Here is a 27,420-nt window from a genome sequence, read left to right as displayed (position 1 = left end):
CCCTTAAAATGTGGGTAACTCCTGGTTTTGTGCTCAGGAACCAGGAGTGCTCTTGGTTTTGTGGGTATCTTAGGGGTAACTCCTGATTCTGTACTCAGAAATTACTTCTGGAATGCTTGGAGAACACATGGGATTCTAGAGATTGAATGCACACTGGCCATGCGCAGAAAAACACTGCCACACTCTCTCTCAAGTCCCAATATTAAAAATTTTAAAACAAAAACAAAAACAAAAAAATAAATAGGGCTGGATTATAGGTGTCAAGGTACTTGCTTTCTAGGTGGCTGACCCTGGCTCAATCTCCAGCACCACAAGGCCCCCTGCCTGAGATCGCTTGCAGAATTGTCATCCTGCTGAAATTCTCCCCAGAGATCCCACGGAAATAGCAGGAATGTTCAGTTTAGTGGGCACATGCTAAGTATTTGACAAGCCTGTCTCTATGCTACTGGTTCTTCACAAGACAGTCATGTAGACTGAAAATGATGACACATTTTGGGGATTGAGCCCAGGTGAGCCACATGCCAAGGTAAATGTCCTTATGGCTCTACTTTTGATCCAGTTCCTCATTCTTACAATGCAACCTGGAAAGGATGTATGTGAGTCTCCACTGGACAATAAACTCTGAGACTAAACTGTTGCCTCCCTCATCACTATTTTCCCAACACTAACAGTCTTGACACCTAAATGACAGGCACTCCATTCTTGAATTTGGAACAAAATGGAAATAACTGACAATAGAGAAAAACCAAGGAAACCAAATAGATCATGGGGGTGTGGGGTGTGTATGAAAAGTATCAAGACTAGAGCTATGACATCACTGAGAGCTGGAATACACTGTGTCAGAGTCTACTTAAGAGATAGCAGAAGCCATGATAAACCAGGGAAATAATCATTTTCTCTATGCAGGACACAGGCTTGGTCTCAAGAGAGCAATATTAGGAAAAAGCGAAAAGAAAGCCGAACCCATGAACCTCAGCACTCAAAGGACCCAGTGCACTTTCCAGCTGGTGCTGCTACATCATTGGTGCTGCCACTGTATTATCTATGTCAGATTTCTGCTAATATGTCTTATAAATGCAAGACCGTGGAGCAAATTAAGATTAGTCATACGCATCTGCTGCATCACAGGATTTAATTTCTTTCCAGGACATTTATTGACAAAACCCTTTATAAGCACTAAAGTTGTGAATATGCATCAAACCAAACAAATCACCCGAATGAATAGATTCTGATGCATTCATTAGTGAGGGAAATGTCTGCTGGGAAATGAGCAGGCAACATCAACATAATCAAAACTCTAATAAATAAACTGTGGCATTAGTAAATTTATATCCATTTGTTGCTTAGCCCTACACATAAGTACAATTTATTATTACCATTTTCAAAGCAATTTCTGCTCGTCTTTTAGTACTGATGTGTTTTGCCATATAATTGCTGTTAACTTTAATGTTGTCAAATCAATGTATTTAGAACTGAACCTTATTTATTTTTGGGGGGGAATCTATTTTAATAACAACATTGCCTTGTAAGATATAAATTAAAAACATATGTGTATGTGTGTGTGTGTGTATATATATATATATATATATATATATATATATATATCACACAAAGCATCAATGTCCTTCTGTACTGTCCTTTAAGCCAGCCCACAGCACAAAGCCCTAAAACTGACTGTGACCCTAAAGGGCTCCTCTGAGAATTCCCAGCAGCAGACATGCAGATGGAGAGGGGCTGTCAGCAGCAGCTGGTCCAAAGAAGGGAACTAGAAGTGGAGCAAATCCTTTCTCTCCCAGGTGTTGGCATCAATTCATATAAGTAATTTGGTGCTGGAAGATTACTCTCCTTCCCCTCAAAACTATAAAATCTTTCTCCAGACAAATGCTACCAATAATTCTATTGTCTATTAATTCTACTGGAGATACTATTTACACATAAATAATAACTTAAAAAATAGACTGAAGATTGTAAAGATAGTACAGCAGGTTAAGGCTTTGCCTTACATGTGCTTTGATTTCTGATACATAAGCTCAACAAACAATACTAATAACAGAATGCTCAACTAGCAAAAAATCAGCTTAGTAAACCTTCAGATAATGACCCTATTTAAGATGACAATTTTCACAAAAAATTTTAATGAAGTTTTATTTGACAATTTCATTAACATTTAGTTGTACCAACGAGTATTAAGTAGATTATTCCTACTTGTCAAGGGGCATGCTTGGGGAGATTGGGAAACTGAGAACAATGGTGGAAGGAATGTCACACTGGTGGTGAAATTGGTATTGGAACACTGAATTCTAGAAACAACTGTATTGTGAGCAACTCTATAAACCAGTGTTTAAAATAAAGAAATTTATTTAAAAATAAACCCACTAATTTAAAACGATAGGCACATCTATAGTCACTGCACACTATTTTAATAGGCATGTAATGGTAACAGCCCAAGTATCCAGCCACAAGTGAGTGAATAAAGATGTGGTGTTATGTGTGTGTATATATGTGTATATGTGTTTCTGTGTGTGTATGTAAGTGTATGTCTTTATACACAGATACACACTATGGAATACTACTAAGCTATTTTTAACAAATAATGTATTTTTGAAGTAGAGGGTTGAGTTGTGGGGGCATTCACATCTGGTGGTCTTCAGGTGTCACTCTTGGCAGTGTTTGGGAGACCTCACATAAGACTGGGGATCAAACCAGAATCAGACACATGCAAATCACACCTCTGTACTATCTCACTGGCCCCAATCTGACTATTGTTTAGTCAAGGACAGATTCACTGTCAAATCTCAATTTCTATTAGGCGAAAGAATAGCTGGGTAATTGGCCATTGTCAATAGTCAGGTTGTTCCAAGTCATGTTACTTTTGACCCCTGTTCTATCTCTCCAAGCCTGAAAGAAGTGAGATCTTTCTGTGATAGTCTGACTAGAACTGAATGAATGGGGGCCAGAGAGATAGCATGGAGGTAAGGCATTTGTTTTTCATGCAGAAGGACAGTGGTTCGATCCCAGCATCCCATATGGTCCCCAGAGCCTGCCAGGGGCAATTTCTGAGCATAGAGCCAGGAGTAACCCCTGAGCAGTGCTGAGTGTGACCCAAAACACCAAAAAAAAAAAAAAAAAAAAAAAAAAGAAGAGAGATTTGATATGGGGCCGGCGAGGTGGCGCTAGAGGTAAGGTGTCTGCCTTGCAAGCGCTAGCCAAGGAAGGACCGTGGTTTGACCCCCAGCGTCTCATATGGTCCCCCCCAAGCCAGGGGCAATTTCTGAGCGCTTAGCCAGGAGTAACCCCTGAGCATCAAACGGGTGTGGCCCGAAAAACCAAAATAAATAAATAAATAAATAAAAAATAAAAAGAACTGGATGAATGGTTAGGCTATGTAAATTTAGTCAGAAGGTGACAGACAAGTGCTGGCTATTCTCAACTCAGATATGTGACATAAATAAAGCAAAAAAAAAAAAAAGACAAAGCCAAATGAAAACAAACCTTTGGAATTTGGTGGAAGAATATTGGTATAGTGAGCTGTAGTAATATATTTTGAAGAGATGTGAAATGGTATCCTTAAAACACATATAATCTTGCAAATCAATGCTACTTCAATTATAATAAAAAAGGAAATAAATCTGGACCCTACAAGAAAAGTGATGGAGCCCAACATCAGGTCTCCTTGAAAGGAAGGCTCAGACTAGCTGGCCAACGTTTATTGTGTCGGGGGAGACTTGTACTCTACCCTGTGGTACTTAGGGACGATTCTTGGTTTTGTGCTTAGAAGACCAACTGTAATGCTGGGGGTTGAAACAGGGTCAGCCACAAGAAAGGCAAGTGCTCTAAACCCTGTACCATCTCACTGGCAGGACAAATACACTGTCAAATCTCAGATTGTTCCAAGTCATGTTACTTTTGAGAAAAGAAAGGAGAAAGGGGCATTACTTCTCTGAGGGAGGTAGAAAGGACAATGCATTAGAACTGATTAGACAGGAAGGAATTATGTGTGACAAGTTCATTTAACCCTAATCCTGGATTAGGGTTAGGTAAGGGAGATAAAATATACTGGCTTCTCAAGTACAACTATATGTGGTTTGACAGTAAACTTAGTAACTTCCATCACAATGATATTATATCACATCTGAAAAAATGGATAGTCTCAAAAAAAAAAACAAATATTAAAAAAGATGTGGAGAAAACACAATATCACACGCAACCGTAGAAACAGAAATTGACTTGGTATTTTAGAAAACAGTATGGTGTTTCCTCCAAAATTTAGAGACTAGAATTAGCATATGATTCAATGATTCCACTTCTGGGTAAATTGTATGGATCTGAAAAGACTAATTCTACGAGACATGTGAGCCCCTATGTTCACTGAAGCATTCTTTACAATAGTCAAAGTAAAAAAACAATAGTCAAAAAAAAAAAAACAACAAATAGTCAAAGTAGAAAAAAATCCAATTATTCAACAATGGCTGAATGGATAAAGGAAGTGTGGCCTTGATATTTTACAAAACATAAACTCACCTTGAAGGTGAATAAAATGTTGAGGGAAATAAGACAATGGAGAAAGACAAATACAATATGATTTCATTCACATTTGGAAGAAACTAATGATTAAACACAACAAAAATTCTGGAGTCCTCCCTCTTCTTCACCTAGTTCCATTCTCCTCCATCTCCCAGACTTCTAATTGTCCACTCCCTAGCTCTCGGCACTTTCTCGACCCCAAAGTCAACTCTAAGATATCTCCATCTGTTAGACAGAGAGGTACTCAGCTGCCAAGGAAAACACAGATGATGAACAGGAATAACAGAAATGTCAAACCTTAGCAGTATTCTAAGCAAAGGGAATGAAAAGATATTTTAAAAAGCTACACTGCAGAAGGCTGGTGAAAGCTACACTGGGGAAGGCTGGTGTTCATTTGATGACTGAAACCCAACTATGAACATTTTAGTAACTAGGGTGCTTAAATAAAAATTTATTATTTTAAAAAGGGGGAAGGGGCCTAAAGAGTTAAATCTGAAATGCAAAACTTTAAACTGTTCAGAGGAAATAAAAAGAGAATCTTCACATTAGTGAAAAAACTTTTAAATTTTAAATAAAAGTTTTAATTGTACCACCATGGGAAAAATAATTAAAAAACGATTAACCATTATGGAGCGGTACTGACTAAATTGAAATGCAACATGGTCCACCAAAAATTGAAATGAGTAAAATTTCAAAAAATGGTACAATTAACAAAATTACTAGCATTTTAGCACTTAAAAATAACAAACTATTGAGCAACAGAACTGATATTATACTTGCTAAAGTCTGCTTTCAATAATTAGAGCACTTTATAATGTGACTCAAAAGTTTATGTGCTTCATATAAAAGCTGTGTCACCATGGAACAGGACCAAGAGATAGGGGCCGGAGAAATAGTGCAGCGGTAGGCCGTTTGCCTTGCAAGCGGCCAACTCAGGACTGACTGTGGTTCCAATCCTGGCATCCCATATGGTCCCCCCATATGGTGCTTGCCAGGAGCGATTTCTGATTATAGAGCCAGGAGTAACCCCTGAGTGTTGCTGGTTGTGGACCCCCCCAAAAAAAAGAACCAAGAGATGGCCCAGAGGTTCCCAGGATTCATAAAAAATTATCCTAATCCCCACCTACAGTGAACATCTGTGGAACTATGCCCCGAAGCTGCAACTTTTTTTTGTTTGTTTGTTTAGTTGGTTATTTGGGGGCCAAATCTGGTGAACTCAGGGCTCACTCTTGAACTCAGGAATGGTGGTGCTGATGGTACCATAAGGGGTTCTGGAGATTAAACCCAGGTCAGCCACATAAAAGGTAAGTAAGTGCCTTACCCACTGTACTCCTTATCTCCCAGAAAGCCATACTTTTGTGTCTGGAGTCAGGGATTAAAACCATTGACCTCCAATATTTGAAGCATTTTTACCACAGAGCTAGATCCTGGGGACCCAGATGTCTATGTGATTCTGACACACATACTTCTAGTGAATAGTGACTTTCTGAGAGGATGTTCAACATTACCACAGCAGAACTTGAGGATCTCGCATGCTCAGCTTCCCTGCTAACATTTCCATAACCAATTCCATCATCTTCTTGTTGGCTTTTTAATTGTAGATGTACACAGAGGCATTGACGTAAACATCTGAGCTTTTTTTCCTATCCCATCAGAGGTTATTTCAAACTAAACTCTCAAGTGAGTTTATATAGTAACAGAATCAGAGGTGGAGTGGGAACTAGGTGTTGAATGAGAAAAGAAAAGTGATAGAGACAAGAAGAGTAGGGACAAAAGGTAGCCCAGAACCCCCTTTGTGAGGTTGGTGGGGGGAGCTGGGTGGTCCTCATAATCTTCCTCAAAAGTGTTCTTATGGCATGGCTTCATTGTTTTACTAAAACTAATAATAACTCATCACACATGCTTATGTTCGAATGGGAAGCAAAGTGTATCCTCTCACATAAACTTATTTTCATATCTTTCAATTTTAGTGTAATAGCACAATTGCTATTCCCACTAATGGTAAAAATCAAAAGCTAATTGGACTATTAGATACTATGAACCAGTCTCTTAAACTTAATTCATTTCCTTTTATTCCCACTCTATGGACTATGAAAAACTTTATTAACATACCTTGGGTCCAGAAGACTCCTCAAAAACTTGAAAAGCAAAATCTGGTTCTGAATAAAAAAAATACAATTAGATATTAAAATAAAGTCTTCAGGCTGGTCTGATGGCAATGGTTTACCAGAACTTATTAACGTTATTATCACAAAAGTTGATATATAACCCCCCCACTGCTCAATTTGACTGGCTTTAAAAAAAATAAAAATAAAGTCTACAAATTGTGCCATGGAAAGAGCCTTTCAAATGCACATAAATATGACTATTCCTATTAAGCTGTCTGCCTGCACAGATCAAAATTATATAGTATATAAATGATGTGGTCACTTCCTCTGAATAATTTGATCACACAGAAGGAACATAACAAAAATACTCTATTATTGTCTCTCAAAAGGAAGCTCTATCCTGAGACAAATCCCAGCACAGTTCTAGTATGAGGAGCCTCAGAAGGGCACATGGTACCTGGTGTGCTCTGCTGAGGGGAGCTGACTTGCAGCTAAGCAACAGTTAAGGCCCCACAGTGCCTCGCCTGGTCCACCCTGGGGACTGGCCTGCTGTGAGAGTTACTCCAGGGAAAGTGGGAATTTGGGGCCCAAATACCACCACCAACTATAATCAACTTCTAACTCCACCATGTAATCAACAACTGAAGAGATGAAAAATGGTCACATGATAGCAATTAATATGCTATAAAATCAGGATTTAATTGCTTCCACTTATTGGTTCTGTGACTATAAAAATAACTGCCCCTCTCAGTAATGCAGCATTCTCATGAGAAAAAAAGAATGACAATGCCCTTCCTGTTTTCTACACAGGACAGAGGTGAGAATTCAAGGCATGACCTTAGAATACTCCAACATGAGTGCAAATGTTTCTGGGTCTTTAAAAATATTTCAATTTTTTTTTGGTTAGTTTGTTTTTGGGCCATACCCTTGGTGTGCTCAGGAATTACTCCTGGCTATGCACTGAGGAATCATTTCTGGAGGACTTAAGAGAACATATGGGATTCTGGGAGTTGAGCCTGGGTCAGCTGCATGCAACCAACTCTACCCACTGTTTTATCCCCTCAGCCTCCTTTTGATTTTGAGGCCTTCAAACTTCCATCTATTGAAAAAAAGCCACATCTGCCACCACCTTTTTTCTTCTTTTAGTTTTATTTATAATTTCTAGATAGATGCTCTCGCCTTTTTTACAGAACCATAGAATCATTTTGTTCTACCTCAGATTTCTATGTCCTCCTAGAAATTAAGAAAAGAAAAAAAAAAGTATATGGGACCCAGGGGCCAAATGGTCTCAGGAGCATTGAGTGGAAATAAAAAAAAGGTCAGATCTAAATACCCAAATCAAAGTTAATAACAATAGAATCAAGAGATCAAACTATAAATGGCTATACACAAAATAGACCAACTATACTAGTATTCCAGAGTGCTAAGGGTGGAGGAATGGGATGCATGCTGGGAACTATGGTGGAAAGAGGTCAATACTGGTGCTGGCAGTGGCCCTAACTCACTATCATTATGTGCCTGAAATACAATGGTAAAAGACTTGTAATTCACATTGGTTTTAATTTTAAAAAAAAAAGAGCAGAAAATTGGGAGTTGGAGAGAGTGGCTAAAGTGTTTGCCTTATACATGGCCAACACAGCTTCAATTCCTGGTATCTAAGATGGTTCACCAAACACTGCTAGGAGTAACCTTGAGCACAGAGCCAGGAGCAAACCCTGAGCAATGTTGGGTATGAATCACAAACCAAAAATAATTAAAAAATAAAATAAATGCAAAGAATTCTCCAAACTGAAAACAATGTAATTTAGAAAATAAAATTTTCAATATATTTAGTTTTCTTTTTCCTTAACTATTACTATATTTTATTATTTTATACAATTTTGCTTCTCATTATAACTTAATAGTCTGATTTTTTATTTTTCCTTTTAAGAAATCTGAGAGGCCAGAAAACGATACAATGAATAGGGCATTCGTCTTGCACAGTCTGACCCAGGATTGATCGTTGGCACCTGATATGGTTCCCCCAAGCTCCCCAAAAGTGATTCTTGAGAACAGAGCCAGGAGCAAGCCCTGAGTAAAGCCAAGTATAACTCAAAATCTGAGAAAAAATCTGAAAAGAACTAATCAGAGGCATATTTCTTGCCATTAAAAATAAAGGCATAGGGCTCGGAGAGATAGCACAGCGGCGTTTGCCTTGCAAGCAGCTAATCCAGGACCAAAGGTGGTTGGTTCGAATCCCGGTGTCCCATATGGTCCCCCGTGCCTGCCAGGAGCTATTTCTGAGCAGAAGCCAGGAGTAACCCCTGAGCACTGCCGGGTGTGGCCCAAAAACCAAAATAAAAATAAAAATAAAAATAAAAAATAAAGGCATAGAGACAGAGCAATAGCATAGTGGGTAGGAGTAGGGCATTTGACTTGCAGGCAACTTACCTGAGTTCAATCCCCAGCATCCCATGTGGTCCCCTGAGCCTACCAGGAGTAATTTCTGAGCATAAAGCTAGGAGTAACCCCTGAGTGCCACCATGTATGGCCCCAAAACCAAAAATAAATAAATAATGGCACAGCAAGACTAGTATTACAGTATAGCAGGTAGGGTGTTTGCCTTGCACGCAGCTGACCTGGATTTGGTCCCTGGCATCGCATAAGGTCCCCAGAGTTTGCCAGGAATAACTCCTGAGAATCTCTGGGTGTGGCTCAAAAACCTAAGGGGAAAAAAAAAGTAAAGGCACTTTATATAATATGTGTTTAATTTTTATACAATCAACAATGCTTTCTGAAAAAATAAGCACTTCATTTCTAGAGATAAAAGAAGCATTTAAAACACTATATGACATTGAGACTAAAGGCATCTTCAAGGAGGAAACAGCACTCTCCAAACAAGTGGAAACAGAGATAAACAGATGGGACTATATTAAGCTGAGAAGCTTCTGCACCTCAAAGGAAATAGTGCCTAAGATATGAAAGCCAGGTACAGAATGGGAGAAACTATTCACCCAATACCCATCAGACAAGGGGCTAATATCTAAGATATACAAGGTACAGATAGAACTTAATAAGAAAAAAAAGCGGCAAAAGCTGGCTCCCTGTGTGTGACACCAGGCGGGGAAAATCCGCGAAAGTACACCGGCCCAGTGGGGCTCAGCTGTGAAAGACTGTGAGTGTGACCTGTCTATGTCTGTCTACTGTCCTCTTGCGTGAAACTCTTGCAAGTGGGGCAAAAAGAGCCTCCAGAAACCTCGCTCGCCCAGACGCCATTTTCAGGGAGGGACTTCAGAGCATAAAAACCGGCTATCCTTTGCAAAAGCTGGCTCCCTGTGTGTGACACCAGGCGGGGAAAATCCGCGAAAGTACACCGGCCCAGTGGGGCTCAGCTGTGAAAGACTGTGAGTGTGACCTGTCTATGTCTGTCTACTGTCCTCTTGCGTGAAACTCTTGCGAGTGGGGCAAAAAGAGCCTCCAGAAACCTCGCTCGCCCAGACGCCATTTTCAGGGAGGGACTTCAGAGCATAAAAACCGGCTATCCTTTGCAAAAGCTGGCTCCCTGTGTGTGACACCAGGCGGGGAAAATCCGCGAAAGTACACCGGCCCAGTGGGGCTCAGCTGTGAAAGACTGTGAGTGTGACCTGTCTATGTCTGTCTACTGTCCTCTTGCGTGAAACTCTTGCGAGTGGGGCAAAAAGAGGCTCAGAGGAGCGCTCCGCTTCGCTACGCGGCCGTGCACTCTTTCTAAGGAAAGAACTCCATTGCAACAAGAAGGAAAAATCACACTAAGAACAGCGCTATATCACAGAAGCAAACATTTCTCTCTGGACTGTCTTCTCTGTTACATGCTCGGGCCTAAGATTTGACCTAGTGTGAGGCTTCATCCACGGAGGACTCCCCTCCCTTAGAGGCAAGTCAGCCCATCCAGAAAGGGAGGAGCCAGAGGAGTGTGCTGCCTACATCATATAGACAATGAATACCACTACAACACGTAGAAAAACCCACAATACAAATGTGACAATGGGGAAACAGCGCAGGCCAGCATCAGACATAGAGAATGAAGATGACAATTCTGAGGACCAGATAATGACTGAACAACTAATCAACCTCTCAGATAAGGACTTTAGACTAGCAATATGGAAGGTGCTCAACAGACTCCAAGAAACCATGGATCGAGTTGAACAGAACACTAATAAGAACCAAGAAAATATGAAGGCAGAAATGACAAAACTCCAAACTGAAATAACATGTCAACTAACAGGCCTGAAAAACTCAGTAAACGAAGTGAATGACAAAATGGATAAGCTCTGGGACAGGGTATCCGAAGCTGAGAATAGACTTGGTGATGTGGAAGATGAGATACATAACAATTCCATACAGCAGGAGAGATTGGACAAAAAACTTAAAGCAAATGAGCAGACAATGGAAAAATTAGTCAAAGAATGGGAACAGACGAAAATAGAAGTCTATGATAAGATCAACAGAAACAACTTAAGAATCATTGGAGTCCCAGAGACCCAGGAAGAAAATTTCCAGGAAGAATCAATGGTCAAGAACATCATTAAAGAGAAACTTCCAGAGCTAAAGAATATATGTGATCAAATCCTGCATGCCCGAAGAGTACCAACCAAAAGAGACCCCAGAAAAACCACCCCAAGACACATCCTAGTCACAATGACAAATCCCACAGATAGAGACAGAATTCTGAAAACAGCAAGATCAAAAGGGGAAATCATGTTCAAGCAAGCTTCCCTGAGATTTACAGCAGACCTGTCACCAGAAACGCTCAATGCCAGAAAGCAGTGGTGGGATATTGTGACAAGACTGAATGAAATGAATGCTTCACCCAGAATACTATACCCAGCAAAACTCACTTTCCGGTTTGATGGAAGAATACATGGTTTCACAGACAAAAAACAGCTCAGAAACTTCACAGACACAAAACCAGTCTTAAGAGAAAAACTGAAAGACCTAATCTAAGACAAGACTACCCAAAAGACACACCAAATTTTGAAATAAAGATGGCGTTAAATCCCAGGACAATTCTTTCTCTCAACGTCAATGGACTAAATGCACCAGTTAAGAGACACAGAGTGGCTAAATGGATCAAAAAACTCAATCCAACCTTCTGCTGCCTACAAGAAACGCACCTGAATAGTCAGAACAAACATAGACTCAAAATAAAAGGCTGGAGAAAAGTTATCCAAGCAAACAACACCCATAAAAAAGCTGGAGTGGCCATACTAATATCAGATAATGCAAACTTTATACTCAGGAAGGTTGTAAGGGACAAAGACGGACATTTTATATTAATCAAGGGGTACGTAGAGCAGGAAGAATTCACTCTCCTAAACATATATGCACCGAATGAGGGGCCAGCAAAATATTTAATACAACTGCTGACAAATCTGAAAAATAATATCAACAACAACACAATAATTGTGGGGGACCTAAACACGGCTTTGTCAACACTGGACAGGTCAACCAGACTGAAACCCAACAAGAATATACTAGACCTGAGGAGAGAAATGGAAGAAAGAGGCCTAGTGGATATATATAGGACACTCCATCCCCAGAAACCTGGATACACATTCTTCTCCAATGTACATGGGACATTCTCCAGGATAGACTACATGCTGGCACATAAAACATACCTCCATAAGATCAAGAGGATAGAAATTTTGCAGACTACCTTCGCTGACCACAAGGCTCTGAAATTATTTGTGAACTCCAAAGGGACTCAGAAGAAACACTTTAACACCTGGAAGTTAAACAGCCTCATGCTCAATAACCAGTGGGTCCGAGATGAAATCAAGGAGGAAATAAAAAGGTTCCTGGAAACAAATGACAATAAAGACACAAACTCTCAGAACTTATGGGACACAGCAAAAGCAGTACTGAGAGGAAAATTTATAGCTTTGCAAGCACACATCAGGAAGGAAGAAGGAGCTTACCTGAGTAGCTTAATGACACAGCTAATAGAACTAGAAAATGCTCAACAAAAGGACCCAAGAACAGGAAGACAGAAGGAAATAACAAAGCTGAGAGCAGAAATCAACGAAGTGGAAACTCAAAAAACAATCCGAAAGATCAACGAAAGCAGAAGTTGGTTCTTTGAAAAAATAAACAAGATTGATAGACCACTGGCAAACCTAACAAAGAAAGAGAGAGAGAGAAACTTGATAACTCGTATCAGGAATGAAAAAGGAGAGATCACTACTGATATGACAGAGATTCAAAGGGTAATCAGAAACTACTTTGAAAAACTCTACGCCACTAAAAATGAGAACCTGGAAGAAATGGATAAATTCTTGGACTCTTATAATCTTCCACGGTTGAAGGAAGAGGATGTAGCATATCTAAACACCCCCATCACCATTGATGAAATTAAAACAGTAATCAAATGTCTGCCGAAAAACAAAAGCCCAGGTCCAGATGGATTCACTAATGAATTCTATCAAACTTTCCAAGAGGAACTACTGCCAATCTTGGCAAGACTCTTTCATGAAATTGAACAAACAGAAACACTTCCAAATAGCTTTTATGAAGCCAACATCACCTTGATACCTAAACCAGACAGAGACGCTACCAAAAAAGAAAATTACAGACCAATATCACTGATGAATGCAGATGCAAAGATCCTCAACAAAATCCTGGCAAATAGGATTCAATGCCTCATTAAGAAGATCATCCACTACGATCAAGTAGGTTTCATCCCAGGAATGCAAGGCTGGTTTAACATCCGTAAATCTATCAACATAATACACAACATCAATAACAAGAAAAATAAAAACCACATGATCATATCAATAGATGCAGAGAAAGCATTTGATAAGGTCCAACACCCATTCTTGATCAAAACTCTCAGCAAGATGGGAATGGAGGGAACCTTTCTCAATATAGTGAAGGCCATCTACCACAAGCCAGTGGCAAATATTATCCTCAATGGAGAAAAACTGAAAGCCTTCCCTCTAAATTCTGGCACAAGACAAGGCTGTCCTCTCTCACCACTCCTATTCAACATAGCACTGGAAGTACTTGCTATAGCGATTAGGCAAGAAAAGGATATCAAGGGAATCCAGATAGGAAAGGAAGAAGTCAAGCTCTCACTGTTTGCAGATGACATGATACTCTACTTAGAAAACCCTAAAGACTCTATCAAAAAGCTTCTAGAAACAATAGACTCATATAGCAAGGTGGCAGGCTACAAAATTAACACACAAAAATCAATGGCCTTTCTATACACCAACAGTAATAAAGAAGAAATGGACATTAAGAAAACAACCCCATTCACAATAGTACCACACAAACTCAAATATCTTGGAATCAACTTGACTAAATATGTGAAGGACCTATACAAAGAAAACTATAAAACTCTGCTCCAAGAAATAAGAGAGGACACACGGAAATGGAAACACATACCCTGCTCATGGATTGGCAGGATTAACATCATCAAAATGTCAATACTCCCCAAGGCATTATACAGATTTAATGCCATCCCTCTAAAGATACCCATGACATTCTTCAAAGAAGTGGATCAGACACTTTTGAAATTCATTTGGAACAATAAACACCCTCGAATAGCTAAAGCAATCATTGGGAAAAAGAATATGGGAGGAATTACTTTTCCCAACTTTAAACTGTACTACAAAGCAACAGTTATCAAAACAGCATGGTATTGGAATAAGGATAGGTCCTCAGATCAGTGGAATAGGCTTGAATACTCAGAAAATGTTCCCCAGAGATACAACCATCTAATTTTTGATAAAGGAGCAGGAAATCCTAAATGGAGCAGGGAAAGCCTCTTCAACAAGTGGTGTTGGCACAATTGGATAGCCACTTGCAAAAAATTAAACTTAGACCCCCAGCTAACATCATGTACAAAGGTAAAATCCAAATGGATTAAAGACCTCGATATCAGCCCCAAAACCATAAGATATATAGAACAGCACATAGGCAAAACACTACAGGACATTACAGGCATCTTCAAGGAGGAAACTGCACTCTCCAAGCAAGTGAAAGCAGAGATTAACAGATGGGAATATATTAAGCTGAGAAGCTTCTGCACCTCAAAGGAAATAGTGCCCAGGATACAAGAGCCACCCACTGAATGGGAGAAACTATTCACCCAATACCCATCAGATAAGGGGCTAATCTCCAAAATATACAAGGCACTGACAGAACTTTACAAGAAAAAAACATCTAACCCCATCAAAAAATGGGGAGAAGAAATGAACAGACACTTTGACAAAGAAGAAATACGCATGGCCAAAAGACACATGAAAAAATGTTCCACATCACTAATCATCAGGGAGATGCAAATCAAAACAACGATGAGATACCACCTCACACCCCAGAGAATGGCACACATCACAAAGAATGAGAATAAACAGTGTTGGCGGGGATGTGGAGAGAAAGGAACTCTTATCCACTGCTGGTGGGAATGCTGTCTAGTTCAACCTTTATGGAAAGCGATATGGAGATTCCTCCAAAAACTGGAAATCGAGCTCCCATACGATCCAGCTATACCACTCCTAGGAATATACCCTAGGAACACAAAAATACAATACAAAAACCCCTTCCTTACACCTATATTCATTGCAGCTCTATTTACCATAGCAAGACTCTGGAAACAACCAAGATGCCCTTCAACAGATGAATGGCTAAAGAAACTGTGGTACATATACACAATGGAATATTATGCAGCTGTCAGGAGAGATGAAGTCATGAAATTTTCCTATACATGGATGTACATGGAATCTATTATGCTGAGTGAAATAAGTCAGAGAGAGAGAGAAAAACGCAGAATGGTCTCACTCATCTATGGGTTTTAAGAAAAATGAAAGACACCCTTGTAATAATAATTTTCAGACACAAAAGAGAAAAGAGCTGGAAGTTCCAGCTCACCTCAGGAAGCTCACCACAAAGAGTGATGAGTTTAGTTAGAGAAATAACTACATTTTGAACTGTCCTAATATTGAGAATGTATGAGGGAAATGTAGAGCCTGTTTAGGGTACAGGCGGGGGTTGGGTGGGGAGGAGGGTGATTTGGGACTTGGGTGATGGGAATGTTGCACTGGTGATGGGTGGTGTTCCTTTTATGACTGAAACCCAAACACAATCATGTATGTAATCAAGGTGTTTAAATAAAAAAAAAATTAAAAAAAAAAAAAAGAAAAAAAAGCATATAACCCCATCAAAAAATGGGGAGAAGAAATGAACAGACACTTTCTCAAAGAAGAAATACAAATGGCCAAAAGACACATGAAGAAATGCTCCATGTCACTAATCATCAGGGAGATGAAAATCAAAACTACAATGAAGTACCATCTCATACCACAGAGACCGGCACACATCACAAAGAAAAAGAAGCATTTAAGACTCTATATTACTCCATGGGCTGGGGAGAGAGTGTAGGAATTAATGTTCTTGTTTTGCATGTAGCCAACAACAGTTCAATCTCTGGCCCCACATGGTCCCTCTGAGCACCACAGGGAAGGCTCCCAGAGCTGGCAGTAGTCACCCCAAGTACAGCCATGTGTGCTGTACTTGTGGCCAAGTCCCTACCCAAATTTAAATTGCCTTATAATTCATAAGTTTCAATGACACTTTACTCATTTGCCTGGCTTACCTCCCTCAGAATATTTTAAAGATCCAAGAATTATTTTAGGATCCAAGAAAACTAGAAATCAATCATCTCAGATTTCAAATGGTAACAGCATTAGAGGTGTGAAGATTGATCTGATCAGACTCTCTGAGGGTTCAGAGTGGCCTGGGGAGAAATCTCCTGTCACCTCCCAGCCCAATCACCCTGGCCTCAAGACAGACCAGGCAGAGATCTCACATCATTCAAGTCAAACTGCAAACTGCTCTGCAACCACTTTGGCTTCTCTTTTTACTTGACTGCAGGGCTATATGACCTGCTTTTTTCATACTCTCAGTACTTAGCAGGGTATTAGGCCCCTCAGCTACATAAATATTTACTGAATGTTTCTGAGCATTTATGTTGCATTAACGGACAGAAAGCTGGGTGTATGGAAATCATTTTTAACTCCTTCCATCACATTCAACAAATTTCCAAGTCCGATACATTTTAGTTCCTGGATATATCTTGAATATGCCATTTCTTCAGCCACTGACTTAGTCCTGTCTCTACCACCTCTTTCTGAAATGAAGAAATATCTTCTGTTCTAGCTCATCTCCCATCTATTCATTCTTTTTTATCTTAAATAATTACTTTATTTAAGCACAGTGTTCATGATTTTCAGTCATACAATGTACACCACCCATCACAGTGCACATTTCATGCACCCAGTGTTGACACATTTTACTTCTCTCTCACTTTCTCTTTTCTGACACTGTGGTTTGCATTATTGATAATGAAGAGGTATCATGCATATCACTTAATTCCCTTTCAGCACCTAGTTCTTGTCTAGTGTGATTATTCCAACTATCATTATTATAGTAGACTCTTTTCTACCCTAACTGCACTGCTCCCTTATTTGTGACCAGATTCCTACCATGGACTTTATTCTGCATTTCTATTCTCTGGGTAGTATTACTATACAATCTTTTCTTTTTTTTGTGGGGGAGGGGGCCACACCCAGTGACGCTCATGGGTTACTCCTGGCTATGCACTCAGAAATCACTCCTGGCTCAGGGATGCCGGGGATCGAACCCACATCTGTCCTAGGTCAGCTGCATGCCCTACAGCTGTGCTATCACTCCGGCCCCTCTCTTATTTTTCTTATATTCCACAAATGAGTGAGAGTATTCTATGTCTAACCTTCTCAATCTGACTCATTTCATTCAGTTTAATATTCTCCATATTCATCCATGTATAAACAAATTTCATTATTTCATTTTTCCTAATGACTGCATAGTATTCCACAGTTTCTTCAGCCACTCATCTGATGTCAGGTACCTGGGTTGTTTCAGATTCTCGCTATTGTAAATAGTGCTGCAATGAACATAGGAGTACAGAGGACATTTTTACATTGTGTTTTTGTGTTCCTAAAATATATCCCTAAGAGTGGTACTAGAAGCTCAATTTCTAGTTGTATGAGGAATATTCATATTGTTTTCCAAAAAGATTGGACCAGTCTACATTCTCACCAGCAATGAATGAAAGTTTCTTTCTCCTAGTATATGCACCAACACGGGCTGTTATTGTTCTTTGTGCTGTGTGCCAGTCTTTGTGGTGTGAGATGACATTTCATTGTTGTTTTGATTTGCATCTCCCTGATGATTAGTGATGTGAAGCATTTTTTTTCATGTGCCTTTTGGCCATCTGTATTTATTCTTTGAGAAAATGTCTGTCATTTCTTTTCCCCATTTTTGAATGGGTCTGAATTTTTTTTCTTGCTAAGTTTTGTCGGTGCCTTATATATATTACCAGTCATGTCTCCATACCTCTAGAGAGAAATTTTTATAATATGAATTTAATGATGTCACTGACTTGCTTAAAAAATACCTCATAATCCTCTGGTACACAGAAGGTACATTATAAATTTCTTAGCATTACATATGAAACTGTAGAACTATCAGCCCCCAAACTCTCTCTCACGCCTCTAAGCTTTGAAGTCTGGTCCTCTAACATACTTCTGATTATTTTTATGTTATATCTACCCTGGCTGTCTCCTTCTCTCTACCCTGCAAGATACTTTACACAGACCTGACCATTCAATGAACATGCCTTCATGTTTCTGTTTCTGTTTTGTTTAGGACCACACATAAACGGTGTTCAGGGCTACTCCTGGGTCATACAGAGATCCCCAGCACTGCTTGAAAGGCAAGTGCTCACCTGCTATACTATCACTTTGGTCCTAATATCTTCAAGTATTTACTGACTGACACTTTTTACTCACAAAGTCCTTTCCAGTTCTCTGTCCAGAAAACTGATAGTGTCACTCAACATGCAGTTCAGGCTAATTGTAGTCTGCAACCAAATCATTCATTGCTCTTCCCTCTAGTTCCTACAGTACTTTAAAAATAAAAATATTTATGTATCTCTGATTCAGGTCTTATAATACTATACTGGGTTCATTACCTAAGTGCTTCTCTATGGGGCATGAGTGTTTAAATGAGAGATTTCACATCATTGTCTCTCTGCTCTGCTCTTACACTTCTCCTCTACTCCATGTGTTTCATATCCCTGTTATTATCCTAGTCCCTGCTACTACCTATCATTTGTAGCCAGAACAATATCAAGCAAAACTCATTATTAGCACTGCCATTGTAGTGACAAGTAGAATATTAGGTCTATTAAATATGTTAAACTGAGCTGTTCTTTGTTCACATTAAACGTAGCTGCATATTAACAAAAATTTTCAATCGCAAAAAATTTAAATAATTGGCATTAATCCAATTTGAGGATAGCAAAAGTCCAACAAATAACATGGATATTAAAGACTAGGGGCATATTCCTATAGCAAAAGAAAATATAAATAAAGAAACAAGGAGATTATATAATTATAAAAGATTATACAACTGTAGATGACATGATTTCAAAGGAAAAATATATATTATAGTTCAAAATTATCTTTGTGATGTTAATACAAAGACAAATTCCCTTGTTTTCACTTGCCTCCCCTTTTTTGGGGGGTGCACACCAGGCAGTACTTGGGCCTCACCTGGCTCAGGGTCCATACCTGGTGGTGCTCAGGAGAACATATGTGGCTGTCATTTGACCCAGTCCCAAAGTCACTGCTACAAGTCAGGCCATACCGTACTATTTAGCCAGCGCAAATTCCCTTGTTTTCAAACTCAGCTTGTCATACAACACACACTCACATATAGTCACGTTGGCAATTAGTCAGTGGATAGCAAATAATTATTGTTCCACTCGGCCGTTACCCTTAGTGAAACTTTTGCACTCTTTACCTGAAGTTTTTTAATGACTGTTTCAATCTGTTCAGAAAAGTGGGTAGCAATCAGCTCTGCAGCTTTACAAGGCTTCAGGGATACAAGTTCCTGACAATAAAAGAAAAGATGCAATGAACCTTAATGTAAAAGTTAAATAGAAGTGCCATAAGTCTGAAGCATGAGCACCAATCTCAATATTATTATAGGCTTCTACAATGCATTTCAAGACACTCTTGATATACACACAGCCTCAGTTTATTCCACTTTTCCTTTTTTTTTCTTCTTTCTGGTGCCAGGGGTTGGGCCCAGAGCCACACACATGTAAGTCATATATACAACCATCTTTCTGGTCCCAAACCACAATATAAGTACAAATAAATAAAGTTAGAAATGTGCCGTGTAACAAATCAGACTGCGATTAAGAAAAAATGCTAACAGGATTAGGAAATGAAATACACTCTGAGAAATAGATATACATAGGAATAACAGAAATAGTACATGGTTAAGGTACTTGCCAAGTATGTGGTTGATGGTAGTTTTGTTCCTAGCACTAAATAAGGTCCCCTGAATACTACTAAGAGAGATCTCTGAGTACAGAACCAGGAGGAGCCCTTAAGTACTGATGGTGAGGCCCAATCATTACCTTCCCCTAAACCCTCCCCTCTCTCCTCCACAAATGTACTTGGGAAAAAAAAAATAAAAGGACTAAAACTCTGGATCCAGGTCACAATATCAGGTCACAATACAGGAAGGACACAAGAAAAAACTATTTCTCAAATCCCCTCTCAATAGGAGCAGCCTTGACTTTAAAGTTACAACTTGAAGAGATGGGGGTGAGGATAGTATAGTTTTCACTTTTCTGGGTAAGGTTTCTAAACATTTCTTCACTGTCACTATGTACCTTAAATATAACTGTGAAAGACTTGCAATTAATATTGGTCACAATAAAAATTATTTAAAATTAAAAAAATTCTGCTACTTGGTGAACTGAGAAACTAGAGGTATCTTAAGAAATCAACTTATTGTCAAACATAAATAAGCCTTAAATAAAACTAAAATGTTTTATTCACTAAAAATATTTAAAATATGGTATTATTGATGCAAAGACAAATTAATAGACCAATGAAACCAAGGACTTTGGTATACTTATGTGGTAGCTCTATAGAGCATTACAGCAAGGCAACCTTATAAGATAACTGTTATGGGAAAAATATGTGTATTTATGAAAAACAAGCAAACAAACAAAAACTCAGGATTTATGAAAATTTTATCAGGGAAACTTAAGATTTTTTTTTTTTACTCCTGGCTCTATGCTCAGAAATTGCTCCTGGCAGGCTCAGGGGACCATATGGGATGCTGGGATTCAAACCATTGTCCTTCTGCATGAAAGGTAAATGCCTTACCTCCATGCTATCTCTCTGGCCCCAAGACAAGCTTTTTTTAAGCTTTAGAAAATAATACCTATTTCTCACTTAAAAGAGAAAGTTAAAATTTTGGTTGCTTAAAGAATTTTCTGAAAAGAACCATAGGTGAAAACATGTAGAATGGAATACATCACTGAAAGAAAAAAAAAAAGGCTACTGTTTGGGATATATAAATTATTATTACAAATTGATAAGACAAAAGAGGATAATAAAATGAACATAGTACACAAAACTAAAATGGCAAATAAGAGTGAAAAGGCTATCATCTCATCTGTTATTAAGGAAATATTAATTAAAAAATAATGAAATACCATTTTACATCCACTAAATTAGAAAATTTTTATAGCCTACCAAGGTTATAGAGCCAATGTTATATGTCACACAATGCTGAAATTCAGTGAATTGATCCCAATTAATGAGGAAAACCACAGAGTAGATCTGGGGTTACTAAACTCTAGCATGCACCAAAATAATCACCTACATGTCCCATTTTGGGACAAAAGTCCCATTTTGCTGGCCATCATTGTCAGCGTTTCTGGCTCACTGGGTCTGAGGTGAAGATAAAAGCAGTACTTCTATAGAGTTCTCAAGTAATGTTGTTATACTGGTGAAACTAAGAAAGTCTGTCCTGAGAAGCACAGCTAAGTGCAGTATGATCAAAGACTGACTTTGTACCTCCCAGAAGCTAGAAAGAATGGGAAAGTTAATTAACAGTACAACTGCTAACCTGAAAATTAACCAACTGCTAAACAGTACAACTGATAAACTGAATTTTTCTTTTTTTGGAAGGTGGAGGATTGTTTCTTTGTTTTTTAAGCCACAGTTGGTGGTGCTTACGCCTGGCTTACTCCTGGCTCTGTGCTCACTCCTGATAGTACACGGAGGAATCAGATGAAGTGCCAGGAACTGAATTAGGGCTGGTCACTCCACTCACACATCAAGAGGGCATCTTAACTAACTACCTCTCCAGCTCCTATATTTGCAAAGTGGAATGTTATACAATAAAGACTAACTGTGGCAACATACAACAAGATGCACAAGTTTCCCAAAACACACGGGGAAGGGTGAAGAGAATATAAAGGATAACTTTACTTACATAAAGTTAAGAAATAGACAAAACAAAAACTATTAATTTTAGGGATGGACACATATGTAGTAATAGTAACAAGAAAAGCAAGAAACTTGTAAAAAAAAATGACTGTGAGGAGGCAGGGAATAGCAGAGGAGACAGGCATTATGATTGGGAATGAGCATCTGGAAAACTCTGGAGTACTGGAAATACTTTATTCATCTGGACCTGGGATGTTTGCTTTTTAATTTTTTATTAAACTTTACATTTGTCTTATATATTTGTTTTTACTTCAAAGTAAAAAGTATTTTAGAAAAATCTAATGAAACATATTTTGTCCATATTGTAAAAACTATCTAAACCAGAGATTATTTATCTGGAATACAGACCAGTCTAAGATTGACTTTTGAGGGGGCTGTGGGGGGAGTGGGAGGAAGAACCGGTGAATTCCTGAAATGATAAACAAATCATGCATCTGTATGCTTATAAAATACTCGGAAGCACAGTTCCAAATATCTCACTGAATTTTCAAAAGAGGTTTATAACTCCCAAATGATCAAAAAACACAAATCTATATATACTGTGTATACAGTAAAAATCTTTATTATGAGGACTTTCCCCCAAAATAGTCTTTTGATTTATTTGTGGTATTGAAGATACAGAAGTTCTTCAAGAAAAATAAAAACTATAACCTTGCAAGCTTGTCCTTAAGAGATATTAAAAAAAGCTTAGGGTGAAAAAACATAAAGATGTGGGGAAAACAGTCAGCAGAAATAATCGGTTGTGCAGCAGAAATGCTTCTTGGTTTCTCTAGTATGAGTTTTTCTGCTGAGCAATTTGTTTGCTCATTGATTAATTCATCACGTTTCACATTATGCAGAGAGACAGAGCCCCGTTTCAGATGTCTGGAGTCCATGTGCTTAAACCACTGCATAATGCAGATGAAGTGGAATAAAGAATGTGCCATAATGTAACTATGGAAACTTACAGGGGATGATGAAAGGAAAGAGAATACAAAATGATTAAAGGAAAAAAGACCTAACTCAAAATAGCAGGCACCCTTGGGTTCTTTCACCAGGATACATCCATCTTGATGGAAGCAGGAATATGACAATATTAAATAACATATATATATACATATACACGCTCTCAATCCTATAGATGAAAGAGTGGAAATTACTTCAGGCCACACATCCGATGATGCCACTTTTCATGCCAGATGTTTCACAGAAGATGCTGCTCACATTTCTGATCTTTCTAACTTTGCAATCTTCAGGAACCAGAACAAAGTATCCACATCCTAAATCATGTTTTCTTGGTTTCTTTCCATTTTCCTTATGCCTGAATTTTTATTTTTTTGGTTTGAAAGACTTTAAAACATGTCAAACAATCATATTTCACTCTCTCTAAACCCATCACTAGAAGATACTTACTCCCATTACTTACCTAATCTTTGTTCTAAGGACACTTTGTAAATATATATATATTTGGTTTTTCGGGCCACACCAATTTGATGCTCAGGGGTTACTCCTGGCTAAGCGCTCAGAAATTGCCCCTGGCTTGAGGGGACCATATGGGACGCTGTGGGATCGAACCGTGGTCCTTCCTTGGCTAGCACTCGCAAGGCAGACACCTTACCTCTAGCGCCACCTCACCGGTCCTGACACTTTGTAAATATTAATATTATTTTCAAAATTAGGATTAACTCAACATATTTTGTTACTATTTTTGCTTTATTTTAACAATCAGTGATTCATAAAATTAAAAAATATATTTCCTCACAAGTGCTAACTCTGTCAGTTTCTGTGGCAAGCAGTTATAAACCTAAGTGGAGAGATTTTCTGGCCCCGATTTAAGAAGTCTTTCTGATAATTTATCACATCTCTCCATTTAGGCATCTATAAGTAGGGGATTTGCTTTTAAGAATCTGTTTGGAAGTCAACTCTTGTATTCTTGTTAAAAAAAACTCACACAAAAACAAATCAGAATCATCATTCTGTTACTTATGGAGGGAAATACATCAGAACAACTCATTGCTGCAACGCTTCTAAAACTTTCATTGGGTGATTAGGGGAATGATCACACTACAAGTGAAAGGGAAAGGCCAGCCAAATTCTCAAACTACTCTGCAAAACTTACTAGATTTCAGTTTTCAATTAGCTGATTAAACCTGAGCTATTTTCAGGAGTGATGATATAATACACAGGTTTTGCCATACAAAAATTAGGTGGGATAAACTGACATACAAATATAACACCTGCTACTGTTTGGTTAGTACAGAGTTAAATTGTGAGAATGCATAGGAAGGCGAAATTAAAGGGGTTTTTGTAGAATAAGTACCTCAATATGGTCCATTGCTTTCTGCCACACTGCCTGCTTCTCCTCTGCACTGTGACCAGGAATGGATAAGATATTGTGAATATAGTTAAAGACTTCCTCCTAAAGAGAATGAGAAAGTTTTATTCATTCATTCATCCACTCAAGAAAAACCAAGTCACTATGTACTATGTTCCTGTCATGGTAAATACTAAACCACATTTGGAGATGGAAAATCAATGGGAGATAGTTAGCTGATGAAAACTGACACTAAAGGGGAAAAGGAACTATTTAATGTTTAGACAGGCCTGTTCTAATTAGCTCCAGTCTCAATTAATTAACAAATCAAAGGCAATCATATGCTTGTCTTGGGTGGTCCCCATCCACATTCCCAATTCCAAGTCGAGTAAGTCTTGTCTTGAAGTGGGAATGGGAGCCTTTGCCCTATGGAAATAGTGGAGGCTTATTCTGTTAGTTACTGGCTGGACATTATAGGCAGCAGGGCCTCAGGCATTTGGCCTGAGAAATGTATCTGTCTGTCCCATCATGTACCAGAGCCATGCCACAGGATTTTCTGGGCCTTACCTAGCTTGTGAGCTGGACATTCCTTACTCTTTTCCCAGAGGCTTCCTATACTTATTTGGCCTGGCATCCCCACTTTAAAAAAAGAAGTCAATCAGCATTCTGCTGGAAATGAGAAATGTACCATCTTTAAGCAAATAAATGAAAAGTACCCCTCCACTGCACCAGAGGCTATTGTGTAGCCCTGAGTTGTTCTAGTGCCCCCCATGGGGAGGGAGGTAGAATAATCTCCTTTAAGAAATACTGCTTATGCTGACTTCATTTCTTCATATTCCTTCTATAGCTGCTTCTTTATGAAAGTCCCTCTACTCCCCTCTAAAATCTAGTCACCTTCTCATTTGTAGCACTCATCATAATTTTAAATGATGAACTAGTTTTAGTTTTGTTTTCTGCAGAGTCAGAACCTCACACATGGAAGGCAAACACTCTGCCACTGAGCAAAGGTCACAGACTTCTTTTTATAACTATCAGTGAGCAGAACCGAACCTAAGTCTCTGGCAGACTCTGTATTTGCTTAAATTGGCAACATAAGTCTCCGAATGGCAGAAACTATATTTGCTTTAATCGGCATTGTGTACTTGACTATTATCAGGCACTCAATAAACCCCCCACTGAACAGAAAACCTACTAAACTTATTCTAATACTCAATTAAACTTATTCTTATATTCATCTCGTTGCTCACCTCTCTTAATGGGTCACGTAAGTAACAATCAATGATTTTGTCATATTGGTGTTCTCGCTCATACATAAATTCACAAATCTGATAGCTGAAACAGAAAAATAAAAATTTCAATGAACAGTCAATTGGTTACTGGCTTACGGCTTCACAAAAGGGCTATAGCAAAAGTCTTGTGAGCTCAATCTATATATTAAGAAAAAAGAATACAGTTGATATGGCTTCTGTTTTTTAAAATTTTTTAAAATAATATCTTTATTTAAGCACCATGATTACAAACATGAGAGTTAGGTTTCAGTCATAAAAAGAACACTGTCCTTCACCAGTGCAATATTCCCACCACCAATGCCCCTTATCACCCTCTTCCAATGCCTCCCCCTATCTTCCTCCTCCTCTCCCCCTGCCTATATTCAAGATAGGCATTCTACTTCTCTCACTTATTAACATTGTCATGATAGTTGTCAGTGTAGTTATTTCTGTAACTGCATTCACCACTCCTTGTGGTGAGTTTCATTATAATGAGCCAGTCCTTCCGGCCCTCTTCTCTATTGTCTCTGGCTGAACAAAGTCACAGTATCTAAGAAAACTGCCAATTTCTAGCATAGGTTTCAAATGTTTCTGAATACTATGTCTATGAGAAATTTGAAAAGCTGGGTACATAATAAAATGCTATATATACTGTTTTTTTTCCACGCCAGTCCCCTCCCCACCATGGGGCTGAGGAACTGAATCCAGGGCCTAACACAAGCAAGGCTAATTACATTGGATCAAGTAGCTGTGAAGATGTCTCTGAGAATTTAAAATGTCAAGTGAGACCTTCAATAAAGTAGATTACTGGCAGCATTAACATGTTGCATCTTATCTGATAAGTTAAATTCTGCAGTTATACATATTGAGCAAAAATACCCTAAAAAATACCCTAAATAATGAAACCTCAAAAGACTGCTTTTTCACTACTATACTACAGCAAATATACCAACACTTCCAAAGTTAACAGTCAATTTCTGCAAATTTTACTAATGATGAGGCTTGAAAAGCAAAAACTTTCACACTCAAGTTTTTGTTCTTTTTTTTTTTTTTTTTGTGGTTTTTGGGTCACTCCCGGCAGTGCTCAGGGGTTACTCCTGGCTCCATGCTCAGAAATTGCTCCTGGCAGGCACGGGGGACCATATGGGACGCTGGGATTCGAACCGATGACCTCTTGCATGAAAGGCAAACGCCTTACCTCCATGCTATCTCTCCAGTCCCAAGTTTTTGTTCTTATCTGAATAATATGTCTATGAAGTTGGCTTCATGTTAGACAAATGCAATTTAAGATGTACTTACAACTCTGCCTTTTCTGCCATACGAATGAGTCGGTTCTCTTCAAACTGAACTATGCCTCCAGCTTGCAGCAATTCTAAAAGGACCTGAACAATTAGAATGAATAAAAATACTTTTGAATCCACTTTATTTACTACCACATTAAGAGCTCATTCCCCTCACTCCTTCCTTCACTTACTCTCACATCCATATGCAATTGTTTAGACTTATGCTAATGTTGATCATATTGCACTTAAGTCTTATTTAAAGGAAAGTAAATCGCCCTGTTTTTCAAACAAAGAGAAATGCCACATTTCTTGCAAATAAATTTTTATTACATTATCTAACTGACTCTCCATTAAGCAAAAAATGTCTGTAGTTAGTTGACTGTTGGGTTACAAGGCTTAACTGCATGCATTTGCAAAGGCTTTGGTAAAAAAAAAAAGGACATGAACATATAAAATGGTAAATAAGTTCAGAGCGGTAAGTGTATGGCTTTCCTAATAATACTTTCTTTTCTCTAGTGTACTTTATTATAAGAATTCAGTTTATTGTGCACAGAACACACCCCC

General features: G+C 38.6%; 1 protein-coding gene across 2 annotated transcripts in view; it reads right to left on the bottom strand.

The window, feature by feature from the left end:
• Positions 1-27,420, bottom strand: part of VPS8 (VPS8 subunit of CORVET complex) — a 272,714-nt gene that overhangs the window by 98,787 nt on the left and 146,507 nt on the right. For both annotated transcript variants that reach the window (XM_049775814.1, XM_049775815.1), the window contains 5 exons: positions 26,873-26,955; positions 25,553-25,637; positions 24,312-24,410; positions 19,497-19,586; positions 6,637-6,683 (listed from right to left, as the gene is read on the bottom strand). In XM_049775814.1, coding sequence (XP_049631771.1) covers positions 6,637-6,683; positions 19,497-19,586; positions 24,312-24,410; positions 25,553-25,637; positions 26,873-26,955 — 404 coding nt within the window. The remainder of the gene's footprint in view (positions 1-6,636; positions 6,684-19,496; positions 19,587-24,311; positions 24,411-25,552; positions 25,638-26,872; positions 26,956-27,420) is intronic.

This window comes from Suncus etruscus, chromosome 6 (genome assembly GCF_024139225.1).
Source record: "Suncus etruscus isolate mSunEtr1 chromosome 6, mSunEtr1.pri.cur, whole genome shotgun sequence".
NCBI lineage: Eukaryota > Metazoa > Chordata > Mammalia > Eulipotyphla > Soricidae > Suncus > Suncus etruscus.
This window is presented reverse-complemented; position numbering and strand designations above follow the sequence as displayed.